The 18,275-nt window shown below is 50.9% G+C and overlaps 1 protein-coding gene across 1 annotated transcript; it reads left to right on the plus strand.

The window, feature by feature from the left end:
• Positions 1-431: 431 nt before the first annotated feature.
• On the plus strand, positions 432-5,927 carry Ctdsp1 (CTD small phosphatase 1). Its single transcript, XM_021166153.3, has 7 exons — positions 432-912; positions 2,229-2,377; positions 2,748-2,852; positions 2,970-3,026; positions 3,591-3,683; positions 3,784-3,969; positions 4,403-5,927. The coding sequence occupies exons 1-7, from the start codon at positions 846-848 to the stop codon at positions 4,529-4,531; spliced, it is 786 nt and encodes a 261-aa protein (XP_021021812.1). The 5' UTR covers positions 432-845; the 3' UTR covers positions 4,532-5,927.
• The last annotated feature ends 12,348 nt before the right edge of the window (positions 5,928-18,275 follow it).

The raw sequence follows: 18,275 nt of genomic DNA on the forward strand, positions 1-18,275 counted from the left end.
TATCCTCTTCCACACACAAATAAATATAACTTTAAATTTTTGGGGGACTGGAAAGATGGCTCAGGGGCACATGTCACTCTTAAAAGGACTCTATTTCCGTTCCTAAGGCCCACACCAGCTATTAACTCCAGTTCCAGGGGGATCTGACGCCCTCTTCCGGCCTCAGAGTGCACTGCAAATATGTGGAGCACATACATATACATATATATTTTTACAGGCCATACACATAAAATATTTCAATTAAAAAAAATTAAAACCCATTTTACAGAAAGTTAGCGTCATCCCATTTTCCAGAGGAACAAACGGAGGCTGATCGTGTCAGCACTTTGGAATGCGCGGAGGTGGAGCCCCGACGTCCTCGGGCACTCCCCGACTGGGCGCCTGGGGCGGGCCTCAAGCCCCGGGGCTCCGTGGCCCGCGGCGGCGGGTTACGGCTGTCCGCTCTGCCACGCAGCCGCAGACGCTCGGTCCAGCCAGCACACCGCAGGAAGAGAGGCGACGCCCCCTGGATCTCCGCAGGAACCCGGCCCGCCTCCCAGCCCGCCGGGCCCCAGAAGTGATGAAAGCCGAAGCCGTTGCCCTTTTAAGGGGAAGCCTTGAAACGGCGCCCGGGTTCCATGTTTGCATCCGCCTCGCGGGGAGGAAACTCCATGTTGTAACAAAGTTTCCTCCGCGCCCCCTCCCTCCCCCTCCCCCCGAGAACCTGGCTCCCCTCCCCTCCGAAGCTCGCGGGGATCCCTCCCTCCCACCCTCCCCTCCCCCCCGCGCCCCGATTCCGGCCCGAGCCGGGGGGGAGGCCGGGCGCCCGGGCCAGAGTCCGGCCGGAGCGGAGCGCGCCGGGCCCCATGGACAGCTCGGCCGTCATTACTCAGATCAGCAAGGAGGAGGCGCGGGGCCCGCTGCGGGGCAAAGGTAGGCGGGCGGCGGGAGGGCAGAACCGGACTAGGGGCCGTCCTCGCGCCGCGGTCGCTGCCGCTGTCCCGGGCGTGCGCCTCGGCCTGGCCCGGCCCGAGCCCCGGCCAGTGCGGCCGAGAGAGTTTGAACTCCGCGAGAGTCTGAGGCGCTGGGCGGGGCCTGGCGCCACCGGTGCGCTCGAGTCTGCTCGTAGTGGGGAAACTGAGGCAGAAGGCGAGCGAGGGGCTAGCGGGCTGCGGGCTCCCGGGCGTCGCCCCCTCCCCCAGTTTGGCGCCAATGGGACGAGAAGGTGGGGGTGAGGCGGCCGCCCGGCCACCCGCTGAGGCTCCGCCCCCTCCCGGCTGAGGTCTGGAAGGGGTGCGGAGGTGACAGCGGGCTGGGGAGGCTTGCAGGGATCTCCCGCCAACTAACTCACAGCCAGGTTCTCACAAACTCGGGCGTCACGCGTGGAGGTGCAGACGACACCCTTGGAGGCAGAGAGCCTCTAGCCTTGCAAGATAGACTTGGGGACCTTGTGTCCAGCTGGGCACGCAACACCCAGGCTGCAACAGGCCTGTGCACGCTTGCACCCACCCTGTAAGGGGTGCTGCCTGCCTATGCGGAGCCCCTAAGGCTCCCAAGAGTGGGGCTCACCCCTCCCTCCCCTGTGTGAATTTCAAGATTGGGAAGTCACTCCGGGTTTGTCCACTGTCCAGCCCTAGCTCTTTGGGGGATGGGTGGGGGGGTGGCCTGGAGGCAGAAAAGATGAGAGAAGAGGCTTGGTGGGGGTAGGTCTGTCAATTTAGACAGGCCGCTGCAGCTCAGTAAGTCTAAGGTTGAGACGGGTCGGGGTGAAGGAGGTGGGGCCGGCAGGGCTGACAGCCCTGGGACACTGGCCTCTGGGCCCAGGCTCAATGAGGACTTTGGACTCAGTGGGTAGACAGAGTGGAGGGAGAGTGGGAGTGGACGATAGAGTCCTGAGCCCTGAAGGTCCTGAGCAGGGGTTGCTCAGGTAACGTCCACCTGTGAGGTCAGATGATTGAGAACCAACTGTGAGAAAAATCGGTCCCCAAGCCACCTACTCCTTAAAGTGGCTGCCTTCCTAAAAAGCCACACCAGATTTCCTTAAGTCGCTGAGTTGCAGGGGCCCTGAAGTGGCCCGTGGTGGGGCTCATGGAAGGGGGGTTCTCTGGAGGACAGTCAGCCAGAGCAACCCCCATGTGTCTCCTGATGGAGGGAGACCGCTCACATTCTCTGTGCTCAGGGATTTGAGACTGTAGTGCATGCAGCCAGCCCCTGCAGGCCAGTGTGCCCACATTCACATCTTGCTTCAGGTGACCAGAAGTCAGCAGTTTCCCAGAAGCCCCGGAGTCGGGGCATCCTCCACTCCCTCTTCTGCTGTGTCTGCCGGGATGATGGGGAGCCCCTACCTGCCCACAGTGGGGCTCCCCTGCTGGTGGAGGAAAATGGCGCCATCCCTAAGGTTTGTGGCGATTTGGATGCACGGGGACCTAGCCGGAAGTAGACTTGGCAGATGCAGATAGGGGTATAGGCCCGAACTTCACTGATACACGTGCAGATCCTAAAATGTGCAGAGAGGGAGGGCGCTTGCCCGCTAGGTCCTCCCCCCTTTCCAGCCTGGCTGCAGCCTCCCAACCCACAGTTATGCCTTCCTTGCTGGTGGGAACTTTATGAGGCGAGGAAGAAGGATCCATATATCTTACCCCTGGCTCACAGTTTGCAAGACTCCAAGCTGGGGAGGGGGTAGAAGGTCTGGTCGGGTCCTCAGATAGAGAAATTTGGGGAGGGAAGCCCCTGTAAGAGGTGCCCTTCCAGCCCAGCCCTCCCCACAGCACACCCCAGTCCAGTACCTGCTTCCCGAGGCCAAGGCCCAGGACTCAGACAAGATCTGCGTCGTCATCGACCTGGACGAGACCCTTGTGCACAGCTCCTTCAAGGTGGGCCCTGCCTGGCACCTCTCAGCCTCCAGTCTCTTGACAGGGGGAGGTCTCTACTGGATTTCCACCCTTGGGATTCCCTCCCCACCGGCTCCAGCCATTCTTCTTTCCTTACAGCCAGTGAACAACGCGGACTTCATCATCCCGGTGGAGATAGATGGAGTGGTCCACCAGGTGAGGGTCAGAGGGAGGTGGGGGGCTTGGTGTCTGCACTACACCCAGGTTCCTCCCACCCATCTTGAGCGCGCCCCCACATGGAACTTTGATAGATGGGGCGTGTCCAAAGCTCAGAAAGAGTGAGAACCCAAGACTACCTGTTACTCCAGAGATGGAGCCAGACTCCCAGACCTGCACACTGGGCTCCTTCTGGTCCTGTCTTGTGGAGCCCTCTCTCCCCTCTTACCCCCCTGCCCGGGACCCAGTTCAAGTAATTCAGGATAGGTTGTGGTGCTGACCAGCCTGTTCTCCATTACTTGGCTCGGGGGCCGGTGCCCTGCAGCCTTGGGATGAGAGGGCTAACCTGGACTCCTGCATTTGGATAAAACCAGTGTGGGAAGGGGAGTGGCTCCCACTAGGTGAGGTGGGACCACAGGAATCCTATTCTCATCTCTTTAGGAATGGGGGATGGTTGGGGCAGCCTCTCTAGACTGCCCTTCCTCCTCCACTGTTCCTGTCCCCCTTTTGTGGATCACCCCTAAGCCTGTTGGCCGGCAGCTCCCTCACTGGCTCATTCCCCAGGTCTATGTGCTGAAGCGGCCCCACGTAGATGAGTTCCTACAGCGAATGGGCGAGCTCTTTGAGTGTGTGCTGTTCACTGCCAGCCTTGCCAAGGTGAGCCCTCGCCTGGGGTCTGGGTCACCCATATCCTCCCACGTTGAACATGCAGCCCTGGACATTACTCACTCTGAGGTGACTTAACCTCCTACCCCAGTATGCAGACCCCGTAGCTGATCTGCTGGACAAGTGGGGAGCCTTCCGCGCCAGGCTGTTTCGAGAGTCGTGTGTCTTCCACCGAGGGAACTACGTAAAGGACCTGAGCAGGCTGGGCCGAGACCTGCGGCGTGTGCTCATTCTAGACAACTCACCCGCCTCCTATGTCTTCCATCCAGACAATGCCGTGAGTACACGGGACCCAGCGGCTGAGACACGGGACCAGGGCATATGTGGAGGGGCCTCCCCAGCCCTGTGTGTGGTGGTAGTGGGGACTGGTAATGTCCTATTACCTGTGTCTGCTCACATATCCCACTCGGCCTGTGTATGGAGGGTCCTCACCTCTGGCTGGGGTCCCCATCTGACAGTCTTCAAAGCTGCCAGTCATGGCCTGTAATGGGACGGAATGAAGGTAGCGAGTCCCAGATAGGACCCTGCTGAACAAAACAGTAAGCTTAAGTATGTGTGTGGACATTGTGCTCAGTGGTATCTACAAATGAATTTCACTGTCAGCTGCCAGAAACAAAACAAAAACCAAACAAGTATGTGCCTTGTGGGCAGGAATTGGGCTGGACAGGGGACACCCTGGGACACCGGCCCTCCTCATGTCATCTCTCCAGGTACCAGTGGCCTCGTGGTTTGACAACATGAGTGACACTGAGCTACACGATCTCTTACCCTTCTTTGAGCAACTCAGCCGTGTGGACGACGTATACTCAGTGCTCAGACAGCCTAGGCCCGGGAGCTAGTGAGGTGTCCTGGGGCCAGGACCTGCCTCTCACCAAGGCCCAAGCCTCTTCCCAGCAGACTGTGGGCACCTGCCTTTGCTGTTAAAACCCCTGGCTGTGTCATGTTCACGGCCCTGGGGAAGAGGTGTCTCCCCTGCCATGTTGCATGGAGGACAGTGAGCCCTTGGGCCCCTGTGTCAGTGCCTTCAAACTTCTTCCCCTCTTCTCAGGGGACCTGGGGGGCCCTGCCTGCTGCTCCCCACTTCTGTCTTATCCACGATGCCATGTTTCTCTGTTGCCAAATTGGGCCTCTTCGCCCCAGTTCTGCTCTGGGGGGGTAGGGACAGGGTTTTTGCTGCCCCGTGCCTTGGATTCCCCACCCCCCACCCCCGTCTGAGAACAGTGGACACCCAAGTGCCTTTCATAGAACCCTCTTTACTGGTCAGCTTTTCCCAGATCTAGGCTGACCTGAGAGGAACCAGTTTCTGCCCTTTCCCTCCTGGGATGACGGTGCCCCACCAGTTTGTACGCGAGCAGGAGAGGAAGAAAGTCTATTATAATACACTTGTAAAAGAGCTGGGGACCTTCCTCGGGAGGAACACTCCCGGTCCAGCTTGTCCAAGGCTGACGGCTGCTCCATATCTCACTTAAGCCCCAAGTCTCCCCAAAGCCCTGGGGCTCGGCAGGATGCCCCCGTGGTGCCATATAAATATGTATATGTGTATATAGATTTTGAAGGGAAGGAGAAAGGAAAGGGTGAGAACAAAACACTCTGCCTTAATCCTTCCCTGGGCCCAGAAATTGGGGGAGGGAGGGAAAGGATTTTTACATTTTTAAAACTATTTTTCTGAACGGAACAAGCTGGGCTGAGGGGGCAGGCCGGGTCTTCTGTCTGTCCCAACCCTTTTTACTCTTCATTCAAAAGACATTTATTGATTACCTTCAGTGCCCAGCAGTGAGCTAGTCCCACCAGCTTAGTGGGAGGGGGTTGTCTCTGCTTCATTTTTGGTGCCTCTAAGCCCCAGATGTCACGTGCCTTCAGAGTATCAACAGGGGGTGGAACCTTCTTGTGGGGTTAGGGAGTCCCCAAACCTTAACCAAGCTGGCTCCTCCTGTGCCAACTCCTCCTTCCCTGTTCCTTGCAGCCTTCTCCATGGCCCCCTGCTGGCTGGGGGCCGCTCCTGGGTCTCTGCCTTCTGTTTTTAAAGCCCCTCCCCATACCTGCAGAGTCTGCAGTTCAAGCCCTTAGGCTCTCTCCCCAGATTACGAGGGTTAAGTGAACCCACAAACAAGTGCCAAGGGGGTTGGTGAAGGGAGAGAAGATGGCCGGAATCAGATGACCTTCCCAATTAAGTGCCTTCTCTGTGACCTGAGCACCTCAGAGTGATAACTAAAGAGAAAGCTAGACCCCCTCCTATTCCGCCTCTGTGGTTTTTTGGGGGAGGGGACTTGAAGTGCGTGAATGTCTCACATCTGTGACTGCAGTTTTGACTATTTTTCATAACCCTGCTGGACAGGAGGAAGTTAGCCTAGAGGGACTGCCTGGGCACTCGATCGGAGTTCGATTGCTAGAGCCCACGTGATGGAAAAAGAAAACGAACTCCCACAAGTTGTCCTCTGACCTCCTCACATGCACCATGGCACGAGCTCTACCCCCACCCCCCCCCCCCCCAGATACACGCACTCTAAACAAATAAAAAATACACAAAAAGCACCGTGCCCCCACCTCTGGAATGCGGGGCGGGGCGGGAGACGGAAGGCTGGGCAGATTAGGGCGGCCCTCGGCCGACAACCTTCCGGGCAATGGGGCCAGCAAGGAGACTGGGTGGGGCGGGCGCCCGGAGGCCTCCTGCCCGCTTTTGCCCTGGCCACGCCCCGCGGCCTTTGGCCAGCGTTGGCCACGCCCCTTCGGCCAAATTCGTCTTCCGTGAACCCCGCCTGGGCCGGGCAGGAAGTGCGGGCCCGAGCCGTTGCTTGCCGCTAGGGGCCTCCCTGCCCTTGTGGACCAATACTGGGCTCCGAAGCTTGGCGCTCCGGGGTTTTGAGGTCTGGAAAGGACGAGGGAGCTAATCTCGTCCACCTTCCTCTGAAAGCGTGGAGCTTCAGACATCGTCCACACACAGTGGAGAAGGGGCGGTGTGCATCTCCCAAATACTGGTCCCTATCCTCTAACTCAACCTCAGGCCATCCCTTCCTTATCATCACCAAGAATTTAGCCCCAGCTTCCTTTTGCTCCGTGTGTGTGTGTGTGTGTGTGGTAAGGGGGGCCCGAAATAAGTGTGAAACCGCCCCTTTTCGCATCTGCCTACCCCCTTCCAGGAAACTCCCACCTGAAAAGAAGTTTATCCTGGAATCAGCTCTGGTCTTGAGCTGCATGGACCGGGAGAGCCTTTGGCAAGATTTATACCCTGCCCCTGGCCTCTGCCCATCCTCAGCCAGGATCAGGCTTGGTTTCCTGCTCTGTATGCAAACGGTGGTCGCCTCAAATTTGCATCCCGGCGGCCAGACAAGCAGAGCACCAGCTTTCATTGAGACTCAAACTCTCCGATCCCACAACCTCACACCCTCTGCCCACGCATAATAAACTCAACCACATGTGTGGGCACTTGCTTGTCAGCACCAGCCAGTGTCAGGCTGTGCTTCTGCTCTCAAGGAACTCTTCTCTACATTACCGCAAGCAGCTTTAGTTCCCGGAGCTGGAGAGATGGCTCAGCAATTAAGAGCACTGACTGCTCTTTCAGAGGATGCCGGTTCAATTTCAAGCACCCAAATGGTAGTTCAGAACCATAAGAAACTCTAGTCCCAAGAGATCCTATGCCCTCTTCTGGCCTCCGACGGCACTGCAGGTATGTGGTTCACAGCCATACATGCAGATAAAACACATATTAAAAAGGGGGGGGGGGTCGAGGGTAAAGAAGAAAAATGGAATTAATTCTAGAGTGATGGAGAGATACTTCGTAACTTTTGGGGTTTTTTGTTCTCGAGACAGGGTTTCTCTGTATAGCCCTGGCTGTCCTGGGACTCACTTTGTAAACCAGGCTGGCCTCGAACTCAAAAATCCTCCTGTCTCAGCCTCTCGAGTGCTGGGATTAAAGGCATGCACCACCACGCCCGGCGATACTTTGTAACTTTTAAGTATGAGTATTCTTTCTCTAGGATCAGCTGCCACTACTGAACGTCGTTAATGTTTCTTCGGTGTTAGTTACTCCAGAGAGGCCTCTGAGGGTAAGTCCCTCTGGGGCCCATTGGGAATATTTCTGGAATTAAAGCATGATTAATTAATTAAAAGAAAGTCAGAAAATGAGGAAAAGGAAGTTAGACATAGCAAGTGCAGGTGTGCATGCAACCTGAAATTTAAGGAAAGAGGTAAAATAAGCCGGGTGTGGTGGCGCACGCCTTTAATCCCAGCACTCGGGAGGCAGAGGCAGTGGATTTCTGAGTTCAAGGCCAGCCTGGTCTACAAAGTGAGTTCCAGGACAGCCAAGGCTACACAGAGAAACCCTGTCTCAAAAAACCAAAAAAAAAAAAAAAAAAAAAAAAAAGAGGGCTTTTGTTTTCTTGCTTTGTGTTTGAATTCTGGGAATTGAACTATGGACCTCATAGATGCCAGGCAAGTGTTTTACCACTGAGAGCTGTACATCAGCCGCAGCCGAGTCACTAAGACAATGAGGAGTACTGAGTACTGACGTTTCAGTACTTAGGGTAAGTGTGAAGGATGAGTAAACTTGGGGAGAGCTGCTGTAGCCGACTGTGTCACCAGAAAGTGAATAAATGAGAAAGAGACGTTGTTGTCTTTTGAGACAGCATCTTGTGAGGTCCAAGAGATTCTCCTGCCTCACCTTCCAAGTGCTGATGTTAGCTTATGTCACTGGGGTCAGAATGTAGAGGCTTTTTCTTAACAGAGTGAAGTACTCTTTAGTTCAGCCAAGACTGTAACAATAAACAGGATAAACAAAGGTGCCTGGAGAGATGGCTCAGTGTTTAACAGCGCTTCCTGTTCTGCCAGAGGACCCACGTTTAGTTCCTGTATCAGCAGCTCACAACCACCTCTAACCCTAGTTCCAGGAAAGCAGACAGGTACCTCTCATTAATAAAAACAATAGACCTTAAAATGATAACGATTTAATCTCCGTTGGTAGTGGAGATGCACACACCTGTAATTCTAGCACTTAAAAGGCTGAGGCAGGGGGCCGGTGAGATGGCTCAGCAGGTAAGAGCACTGACTGCTCTTCTGAAGGTCCTGTGTTCAAATCCCAGCAATCACATGGTGGCTCACAACCACCCTTAATTAGACCCGACACCCTCTTCTGGCGTATCTGAAAACAGCTACAGCGTACTTATGTATAATAATAAATAAACCTTTAATATATATAGGCTGAGCCAGGGGCTGGAGAGATGGCTCAGTAGTTAAGAGCACTGACTGATCTTCTGAAGGTCCTGAGTTCAAATCCCAGCAACTACATGATGGCTCACAATCATCTGTAATGAGATCTGACACCCTCTCTGGGGTGTCTGAAGACAGCTACAGTGTACTTACATATAATAAATAAATAAATCTTACAAAAAAAAAAAAAAGGCTGAAGCAGGAGGGATAGGAATTTATCCTATTGGCAAATTGGGAGGCCAGGCTGAGCTATGTAGAAAAGCCTTGCCTCAATATAACAACAACAACAAAAGCCAAAAAAACAAAAACAAAACAAAACGAAAGGATTTAAACTACGTTTGCTTTTGCTTTGCCTGTGGGGCTAACAGTGTTGTCTAGTTTCCCAATACCTGGTGGTAATTTAACCTAAAGGACCACAATTCCACTAAGAGAGGACAAACTCCTACTCAAGTGAGATGCCAAGTTAAACAGAGATAACTTCAGAATTAATTACTTATTGCAACACACACAAGGCAAGATAAATAAAAATAAGTTTAAAAAAAATTGCTTGAGGCCTCATGATGAACAAAATGTCACATGCCCATAGAAGAAATGGTCCAAATGGGCAGGGAGACCACAAGGACAGTAAGAAGATCCGGAGTGTCGTCACATCCTCAGTAGTGAGGCAGACTCTTGAATGGGCAGTGCCAGTCCAGTAAATGCTTACCGATTGGAGTCAGGTGACATGTTTCAAGTGACAGTCTAAAGACACTGGGACTTAGGAAAGCTATCCCTGATTATTATCTTAGCTTCCAGATATTAATTTTTTTAAAGATTTATTTATTTATTATATGTAAGTACACTGTAGCTGTCTTCAGACACTCCAGAAGAGGGCGCCAGATCTCGTTACGGATGGTTGTGAGCCACCATGTGGTTGCTGGGATTTGAACTCTGGACCTTTGGAAGAGCAGTCGGTGCTCTTACCCACTGAGCCATCTCACCAGCCCCAGATATTAATTTTTGCGTGCTTGTTTGTTTGTTTGTTTGTTTAAGACAGGGTTTTGTGTTACCCAGACTGACCTCAAGGTTGAAACATAGCTAAGGATAATCAGGACTATCTGAGCCTCCTGCCTCACCTCCCAAATGCTGGGATTACAGATGTATTCCTCACCGGGCTCTAGAGGTCCATTTAGAAGGAAAAAGTTCTAGTTACGAACTATCTGATTTGCATATCAGGATACCTTCACCCCGATAGTTAACACCCAGGGCCAGCCAGCCACTTATCTCAGTCCAGTCTTGCTAGAGAAAGTGCAAAATGTAGTTAGTGTTATCTGTTATAACTAGAACCCTGACCCACAGGAATGAAACCTGCAAAATCGCGCCACCCAGCGTGAAAGAGAAATTAGGAACTGATCAATGACCACAGCGCTGCAATGCTGTGGATGTCTGTGAGCGGCTTGGGGGCTTGAAGAGCACATGGATGCCTAGACACATAAAGGGCAGCCCCTGGGGCTTGAGCAGCGACTCCCTGCTGGAGGGAGGCTTGCAGAGAGCAGGGGTCTGTGAGGTGGCTTAGGGAGGAGGATGAGTAAGACTCCTGAGCAAGGGCTTCAGAACTGGCTGTAGCAGGAAGTACAGAAAATGGCAGGAATGCAGGAATGACATCCAAGCGGAGGAGCATGGGACGGCAGGATAAGAGTGACCTCCTATTTTATTTTATTATTTTATTTTGAGATAGGATATCTCTGTGTATCTTTGGCTGTCCCAGAATTCCCTCTGTAGACCAGGATGACCTCAGATTCAGAGATCCACCTACATCTGCCTCCCAAGCATGCATCTACACATCTGGCTCGTTTTTATTGTCAGCTCATTTTAATTTATTTACTTATAGACAGATTAAAGGCGTGCACCACCACGCCTGGCTCCAATTCCCTTTTTATTCATTTATTCATTAAAAATTTTTTTTTTCGAGACAGGGTTTCTCTGTATACCCCTGGCTGTCCTGGAACTCACTTTGTAGACCAGGCTGGCCTCGAACTCAGAAATCTGCCTGCCTCTGCCTCCCGAGTGCTGGGATTAAAGGCGTGCACCACCACGCCCGGCTCAAAATTTTTTATTAGATATTTTCTTTATTTACATTTCAAATGTTATCCCCTTTCCTGGTTTCCCCTCCGAAAACCTCCTCTCTCCTCTCCCCTCATTTATTCATTTTTTGATATGACAAGGGGTTGGAATGTAGCCTTGGCTGACCCGATACTTCATATGTCATCCAGGTCAGCCTTGAATTCATGGTACTCTGCCTACCTCAGCCTTCCAAGGTCCTTGGGATTACAACACCACCATGTCCAGTGAAAGAGCTACCCTGCCCCCTCCACCCCCATTTTAATAGGCATAGGGTACAACCGAGGGACCATAAGCAGGAGAGGGGTGTGAGACTACCTACCAACTGCACACTGGAGACTGAGGGAGATGGGCACACACCTGTCACCTGGACTGTGGAAACTAAACCAGGAGTATGAAAACAGAAGACCAGGCTGGGAGAACACAGCCCCAGTCCTGGAGATGAGGAAAGGGCCCGACCTGGGGCAATGGCAGAGTGAAGAGAGAGGCCTGGAGGATGCCTGTGGAAGGAGATAAAATGAACAGGGCAGGAAGTGAGGTTGATCGCTTCTGGGCAGGGGTGGAGGAGGAGGGGAGCGAGTCTGCATCCCTTTAGGGGATGCTTAGGGATACAGCCAGTAAAAATACCTCTAACTGGTCCTGCGATAGAGCAGATTCTCTTAATTCTCCCCCCAACCCCCTGCCCCTTCTCTTTCTGTCAGAAACAGACACTCAGTACAACCCTGCTGACGGTAGTGTAAACTGGTAAAAGCCCGGGAGAATGAGCTAACAATATCAGAGAAAGCATGTCTTTTTAGAGATTACTTGTTTGATTTTTATTTTACGTGCATTGATTTTTTTTGTTTGTTTTTATTTTTGTCTTTCCGAGACAGGATTTCTCTGTGTAGCCCTGGCTGCCCTGGAACTCACTTTGTAGACCAGGCTGACTTCGAACTCAGAAATCCGCCTGCCACTGCTTCCCGAGTGCTGGGATTAAAGGCATGCACCACCACTGCCTGGCTGTGCATTGATGTTTTACCTCTATGTGTGTCTGTGTGAGGGTGTCAGCTCCACTAGAACTGGAGTTACAGACAGTTGTGAACTATGGTGTGGGTGCTGGGAATTGAACTCAGGTCCTCTGGAAGAGCACTCAACCACTGAGCAATCTCTCCAGCCCCTGTATGTTGCTTTTTTTTTTTTTTAATTAATTGATTTAGTGTGTGCGTGCTCAAGTGCACATGTGAAGGGTTCAGATGATGTCTTGAAGGAGTTCACTCCTGCTAGGTAGGTGTCAGGGATTGAACTTTGGTCCTTGGGCTTGTCAACAAAGTCTTACCCACTGAGCCATCTCACCAAACCTGGTTTGGGCTTTTTGTTTGGTTGCTTTTTGAGACAGGGTCTCACAATGTAGCCTTGGCTGGCCTCATATGCACTCTGTAGGCAAAAATGACCTTGGGCGTAATAGCTTTATTTATTTGAAAAAAATTATGTATATAAATGTTTTGCTTATATGTATGTATACCACATGTAATCTGTGTCTGTAGAGGCCAGAAGAGGGTGTTGGATCCCCTAGAATTGGAGTTATAGATGGTTCTGAGCCTTCTTGTGGATGCTAGGAGCCAAACCCAGGACTTCTACAAGGGCAGCAAGTACTATTCGCCTCTGCGCCGTCTCTCCAGCCCTGCCTGGCTTCCCTGCCTGGCTTCCTTGCTTCCCTGCCTGACTCTTGCTTCCTCCCCACGTGCAGCGAGGTCCAGTTTATATCATTTGATAGGAATTGGACTTTATGGCTGGTGGCACTGTACTAGCTGGGTGACATTGGCAGCCTCAACTTTGAACCTCTGCTTTTCTGGCTTCCATCACACCCATGTGCTGGTATTACAGGTGTGCTCCACCACAACAGGCTGAAAAATGGTTTGGTTTGGTTTTTTACCAAATAGGTCAATTTGCATCGGAACAATCCTACTTGTAAGTATTTACCCTGTGGGTGAAATGTATTCTATTTGTAACTTGCTACATGTAAGGGTACTGATTGCATCATTGTTTATGATAGCTCAAGTATTTATAACAGTTCAAGGATTTATAATAAACACTTGAAGCAACCTGTGTTGCCCAGCAAGGGACTAGTTAAGTAGACCTTAGTATAGCTACACCAGAGAGTTTTTTTTTTTGTTTTTTGTTTTTGTTTTTTTTTTGAGACAGGGTTTCTCTGTACAGTCCTAACTGTCCTGGAACTCACTTTTTAGACCAGGCTGGCCTCGAACTCTGAAATCCGCCTGCCTCTGCCTCCCGAGTGCTGGGATTAAAAGTGTGTGCCACCACTGCCCAGCCAGAGAGTTCTTTTTCTTTCTTTTTATCTTTTTTTTTTTTTTGCATTTAGCAGAAAGGAAGGAAGGGAGGAAGAAAAGAAAGAATAGGTTTGAGGGAGGAGTTAGTTCAGTAACTGCCTTCTGTACACAAAGCTCTGTGTTTAATCATCAGCCCTGCAAATTTTTAAAAATTAACTCCTAAAGGACAATTGCTAAAGAAGTAGAAAGTGAGAAATCAAAGGACTTGTGTGTTGGCGACAAACTATCTTGACTGGTGACTTCTATCTGAGATGAGGTCTCCCATGTTACCCAGGCTTGGCCTAGCGCTCAAACAATCTCCCTGCCTCAGCTATCTGAGTGGCCAGGAGCACAGGAGCACACTGGACCCGAGGATGATCCCTAGCTATCAGTGGGAAGCCTGCCACTGAGAGCCAAGCAATATGGCTTATGCCAGAATAACTTGTCACCGGAGTGTCCTCTGATGCCATTCACGGTCATCACCTTTGAGCCTGTGCTGAGCGAGTAGACTCACACAGGGACCAGTGGTATCAGTGCTCCCGAGGACCTTGTTAGTGATCTAGAACCTCTGGCCCCACCCAGAGCTACTGGATTGGTATCTCAGCTTACAAAGATTCCCTGGTGATCCTAAATGATGGTTTCCTGTGAGAACGCCGGACACTAAAGTATTTCTGAAGAAACTGTTAACTGGAATCTGCTTTAGGCTTTAAGAAATGGTAGGAGAGCCGGGCATGGTGGCGCACGCCTTTAATCCCAGCACTCGGGAGGCAGAGGCAGGCGGATTTCTGAGTTCGAGGCCAGCCTGGTCTACAAAGTGAGTTCCAGGACAGCCAGGGCTACACAGAGAAACCCTGTCTCGAAAAAAAAAATCAAAAAAAAAAAAAAAAAAAAAGAAATGGTAGGAGAAGCCGGGCAGTGGTGGCGCATGCCTTTAATCCCAGCACTTGGGAGGCAGAGGCAGGTGGATTTCTGAGTTCCAGGCCAGCCTGGTCTACAAAGTGAGTTCCAGGACAGCCAGGGGTATAAAGAGAAACCCTGTCTCGAAAAAAACAAAAAAACAAAAAAACCCACAGAAATGGTAGGAGAACAAACAAATAATATAATGCCTAAACCTCAATGTTTGCTGCTGTTGTTGTGACAGGATCTCATATAGCTCAAGCTGGCTTTGAACTCACTATGCAGCTGAGGACCGCCTTGGATTTCTGATTTTTCTGCTTCCACCTCCCAAGTGCTAAGACTACTGGCATGTTCTACCACACCCAATGTAAGGGCATAGCATTTATGTCTTTAAAGCAAGCCAGAACAAGCTTCATGGCTGACACATGAGGACTGTGAGTTCAAAGTCAGTCCTCAAACTTAGTGAGACTCTGTCTTTATAATATAATAAAGAAATTTGAATTTCGACCCTTGTTGGGGGGAAGCATTAGTAGGGCTTGTGGGGGTAGCTCATTTAATAGAGTGCTTGCCTAGCATGCATAGAACTGTTCAATGCCAGCACCTTCTAAAGAAAATAGGTTTGCTGGGCAGTGGTGGCACACACCTTTAATCCCAGCAGTTGGGAGGCAGAGGCAGGTGGATTTTAGGGGCTAGCCTGGTCTACAGAGTGAGTTCCAGGACAGCCAGGGCTACACAGAGAAACCCTGTCTCGAAAAAAAAAAATCAACAACAAGAAAGGAAGAAAGAAAGAAAGAAAGAAAGAAAGAAAGAAAGAAAGAAAGAAAGAAAGAAAGAAAGAAAGAAAATAGTCTGGTGCACCAAGGATACTGTGGTCCCAGCACTGGGGAGGTGGCAGGAGGAGGGTCAGAAGTTTAAGGTCATCCTTGGTTACAAAGCAAGTTTTCAGCCAGCTTCAGCTACATGAAACCTCTGTTTGTTTGTTTGTTTGTTTGTTTGTTTGTTTGTTTGTTTTAAAGCATGAATAAATAATACCATAAGGAGGTTGGCAATGGTGGCAGACACCTTTAATTCCAGCATTCAGGAGGCAGAAGCAGGCAGATCTCTGTGAGTTCGAAGTCAGCCTAGTCTGCAAAACTAATTCCAGGATGGCCAGGACTAAATAGAGAAACCTTGTCTCATAAAACCAAAGTAGTAGTAGTAGCAGTAGTAGTAGTAATGCCATAGAGAAAATTGGGGTCCATTCAGGATGGACCATCCCATAAGATGACTCTCTTGTCCCAGGTAAGCCAATGTCATGGGGAAAGGGAAGGGACTGTCCTAGATTAAAAAGTGCTGAGGCGATGCCTATTCTCGATTTGATTCCATATGAAAAGGCTGATAAGGCCCAAGAGAAGTGGAACTGGGACTCTGGACTGAAGACGTGATGGCCTTATAAATACTGGCACAGACTTTCAGGTATGAAGATCACTTTCAAACCACAGAACAGAAAGTGCTCGCTTGTCCTCAGCATAGCAAGCACTGGCTGCAGAAGAGTGATATTTAGTGAAAGCCACCTTCACAATATCTTTGGACTTATCACATACACGTGTCAAATGTGCTAACTCCCTAGTCCACAGATGGCTGTTACACTCGTTTCTGCTTTCCCATCTGGTTGACATTTGTCATAACCAGAAATTAGAAAAGTGGGTATTTATTTGTGTGCTGAGGACACAGTCAAGGCTTTTCACATTTCAGGCACATGGTTTACTAATTGGGCTACTTCTCCAATGGTTTGAAACCATTTGTTTTATATTTACTTATTTTGTGTGCCTGGGGTAGGCGTATATACGTACGTATAGGAGTCATGCATGTGGCTGCTACCCTCAAAATCATTGCAGATCCCAAGCAAGTGAAGTCACCGAGCGTTGTAAGTTGTTATGTAGCACTGGGAACCAAGGTTGGGTCCTCTGCAAGAGCAGCCAGTGGCCTTAACCATAGGGACAGCTCTCTAGGCCTAAGGCAATCTTTAGTTTTAAAAAACTATATATTCTCAGCCGGGTGTGGTGGTACATGCCTTTAACCCCAGCACTTGAGAGGCTGGGGTGTGGGAATTATACACACAGGCCAGCTGGGGTGCAGAGCATGGCCCTGGTTTTTTTTTCTTTATGTGCACTGGTGTCTTGCCTGCGTGTATGTCCGTGTGAGGGTGTCAGATCTCCTGGAGCTGGAGTTAAAGTCAGTTGTGATCACGGTGCCGTTACAGATGCCGGAAATTGAACCCAGGTGTCCCTGGAGAAGCAGCCAGTGCTCTTAACTTCTGAGCCACCCCTCCAGCCCTACTTTTAGAAACTCTTAACCTTTTTGTGTAATATGGAAACTGAATGGGCCTTGCACTTACTAAATGTGTGCTGTGCTGTAGCTTCACTGAGCCCGTACCCACACTATTAGTGGATACAGTTTAAGGGCAAACATTTAGCATTGACAATAGTTGGATAGAGTTTGAATATAGTCCTGAGCTATTGGTTCACGTGACCTTTGCTGTCCTTAGCATGTACTGTGAGAAGACAGAAAATTAAGACTTGAGTCTAGTCCTGGAACCCACAGTGGCGGGCGAGAACCCACTCTTGAAAGTTGTTCTCTGACCTTCACATACAACCATAATAGTTATAATGATAACAATAATTAGTAAATTCTTTTAGAAGGTATATGTTGAGAGGGAGAGACGGCTCAGCTTCCAGGAGCACTTGCTGCTCTTGCAGAGGACCCAGATTCAGTTCCCAGGACCCATATGGTGGCTCATGGCCATCTGGAAATCCAGTTCCAGAGGATTCCACACCCTCTTCTGGCCTCCACAGGCACCACATACATAGTACACAGACATACATGCAGGCAAAACACCCATACACACATAAATAAATAAGGAAACTTAAAAGGTGCATGTGTTGGTAGACATTGTGCATACACATGCTGGTTGAAGACATGTACAACGCACACACTGAAGAGGGATCTGGGGCTGGAAAGATGGCTCAGCAGTTAAGAGCACTGACTGCTCTTCCGAAGGTCCTGAGTTCAAATCCTAGCAACCACATGGTGGCTCACAACCATCTTTAATGAGATCAGACGCCCTCTTCTGGTGCATCTGAAGACAGCTACAGTGTACTTAGATATAATAATAAATAAATCTTTAAAAAAAAAAAAAAAAAAGAAGAGGGATCTGAGACACCCCAAAAGAGATTATGAGCAGTGACTCATGGGTGATTATCTACCCTGGAGTTTTCCCTTTCCGCTTGGCTTGCAACTGGGTGGACAGACGCTCCTTTTCAGTCACAAGAACGGGTGCTACATTATTTCTGAACAAAACAGCACCTGCAGTATGTTTACTGTCCTCGTTGACTATGAGCAAGGGCATGCGCGGACACACACACACACACACACACTTTCAGTCTCCAGAGCTCTTGGGAAGGTCAAGGAGAGGCTGCCCTCAAACACCCTCTTCATCTTTCCCTCCTAAAGGACCAAGATTCCAAGGTGGCGGAAGATCTACAGGGGGCAGAGGCAGGGAAGGGAAAGCATGCCATGGTTCCCAGAGACCTACAGCAGAGGGCAGCAAGGCAGATCCCCAGGTCCAGGGCAGGGAGGTGGAGGCCCTTGGCTCCAGGGAGAAGGCAGGCGGCAGAACAGGGTTCAAAGGCACAGGTTTATGGCAGCTCATAAAAGTGGAGGTCGTGGCTCACTCAAAAAGGAAGAGGAAGGGAAAGGCCCTTGTGCACACTGAGCGAGGGTCAGGGTCATGCTGAGTAGGAGAGATCTGCAGGGGTGCCAGGGGCCCCACCTGTCTGTCCCAAGGGAACCCCAAGTGTGAACTCTGGCCTTGGGTGCTGAGTTCCAGCTACAAGGCCCCAGGAGTCCAACCCCATCCCCATCCAGTGCCCCCTCGCCCCACCCCGCCCCACCCCACCCCACCCCACCCCGGCCTCCCATGCCACTTCTCTAGGGCTGGAGGGTGGTCTATTGAGTTCTCCTCTCAGTGGGAAGGAAGAATGGTCCAGGCACCTGTGGCCAGCCCTGGTTGGGGTTGTCTACCTGCAGGAAGAGCCCA

The sequence above is a fragment of the Mus caroli genome, unplaced genomic scaffold, assembly GCF_978045245.1.
Source record: "Mus caroli unplaced genomic scaffold, Mus_caroli_1 scaffold_1, whole genome shotgun sequence".
Taxonomy (NCBI): domain Eukaryota; kingdom Metazoa; phylum Chordata; class Mammalia; order Rodentia; family Muridae; genus Mus; species Mus caroli.

Bases quoted from the DNA above. Each gene is read 5' to 3' on its own strand.
- Ctdsp1 (XM_021166153.3), top strand. From the start codon at position 846: ATGGACAGCTCGGCCGTCATTACTCAGATCAGCAAGGAGGAGGCGCGG. The intron at 3,027-3,590 runs GTGAGGGTCAGA...CTCATTCCCCAG, and splicing joins TAGATGGAGTGGTCCACCAG to GTCTATGTGCTGAAGCGGCC. The intron at 3,970-4,402 runs GTGAGTACACGG...TCATCTCTCCAG, and splicing joins TCTTCCATCCAGACAATGCC to GTACCAGTGGCCTCGTGGTT.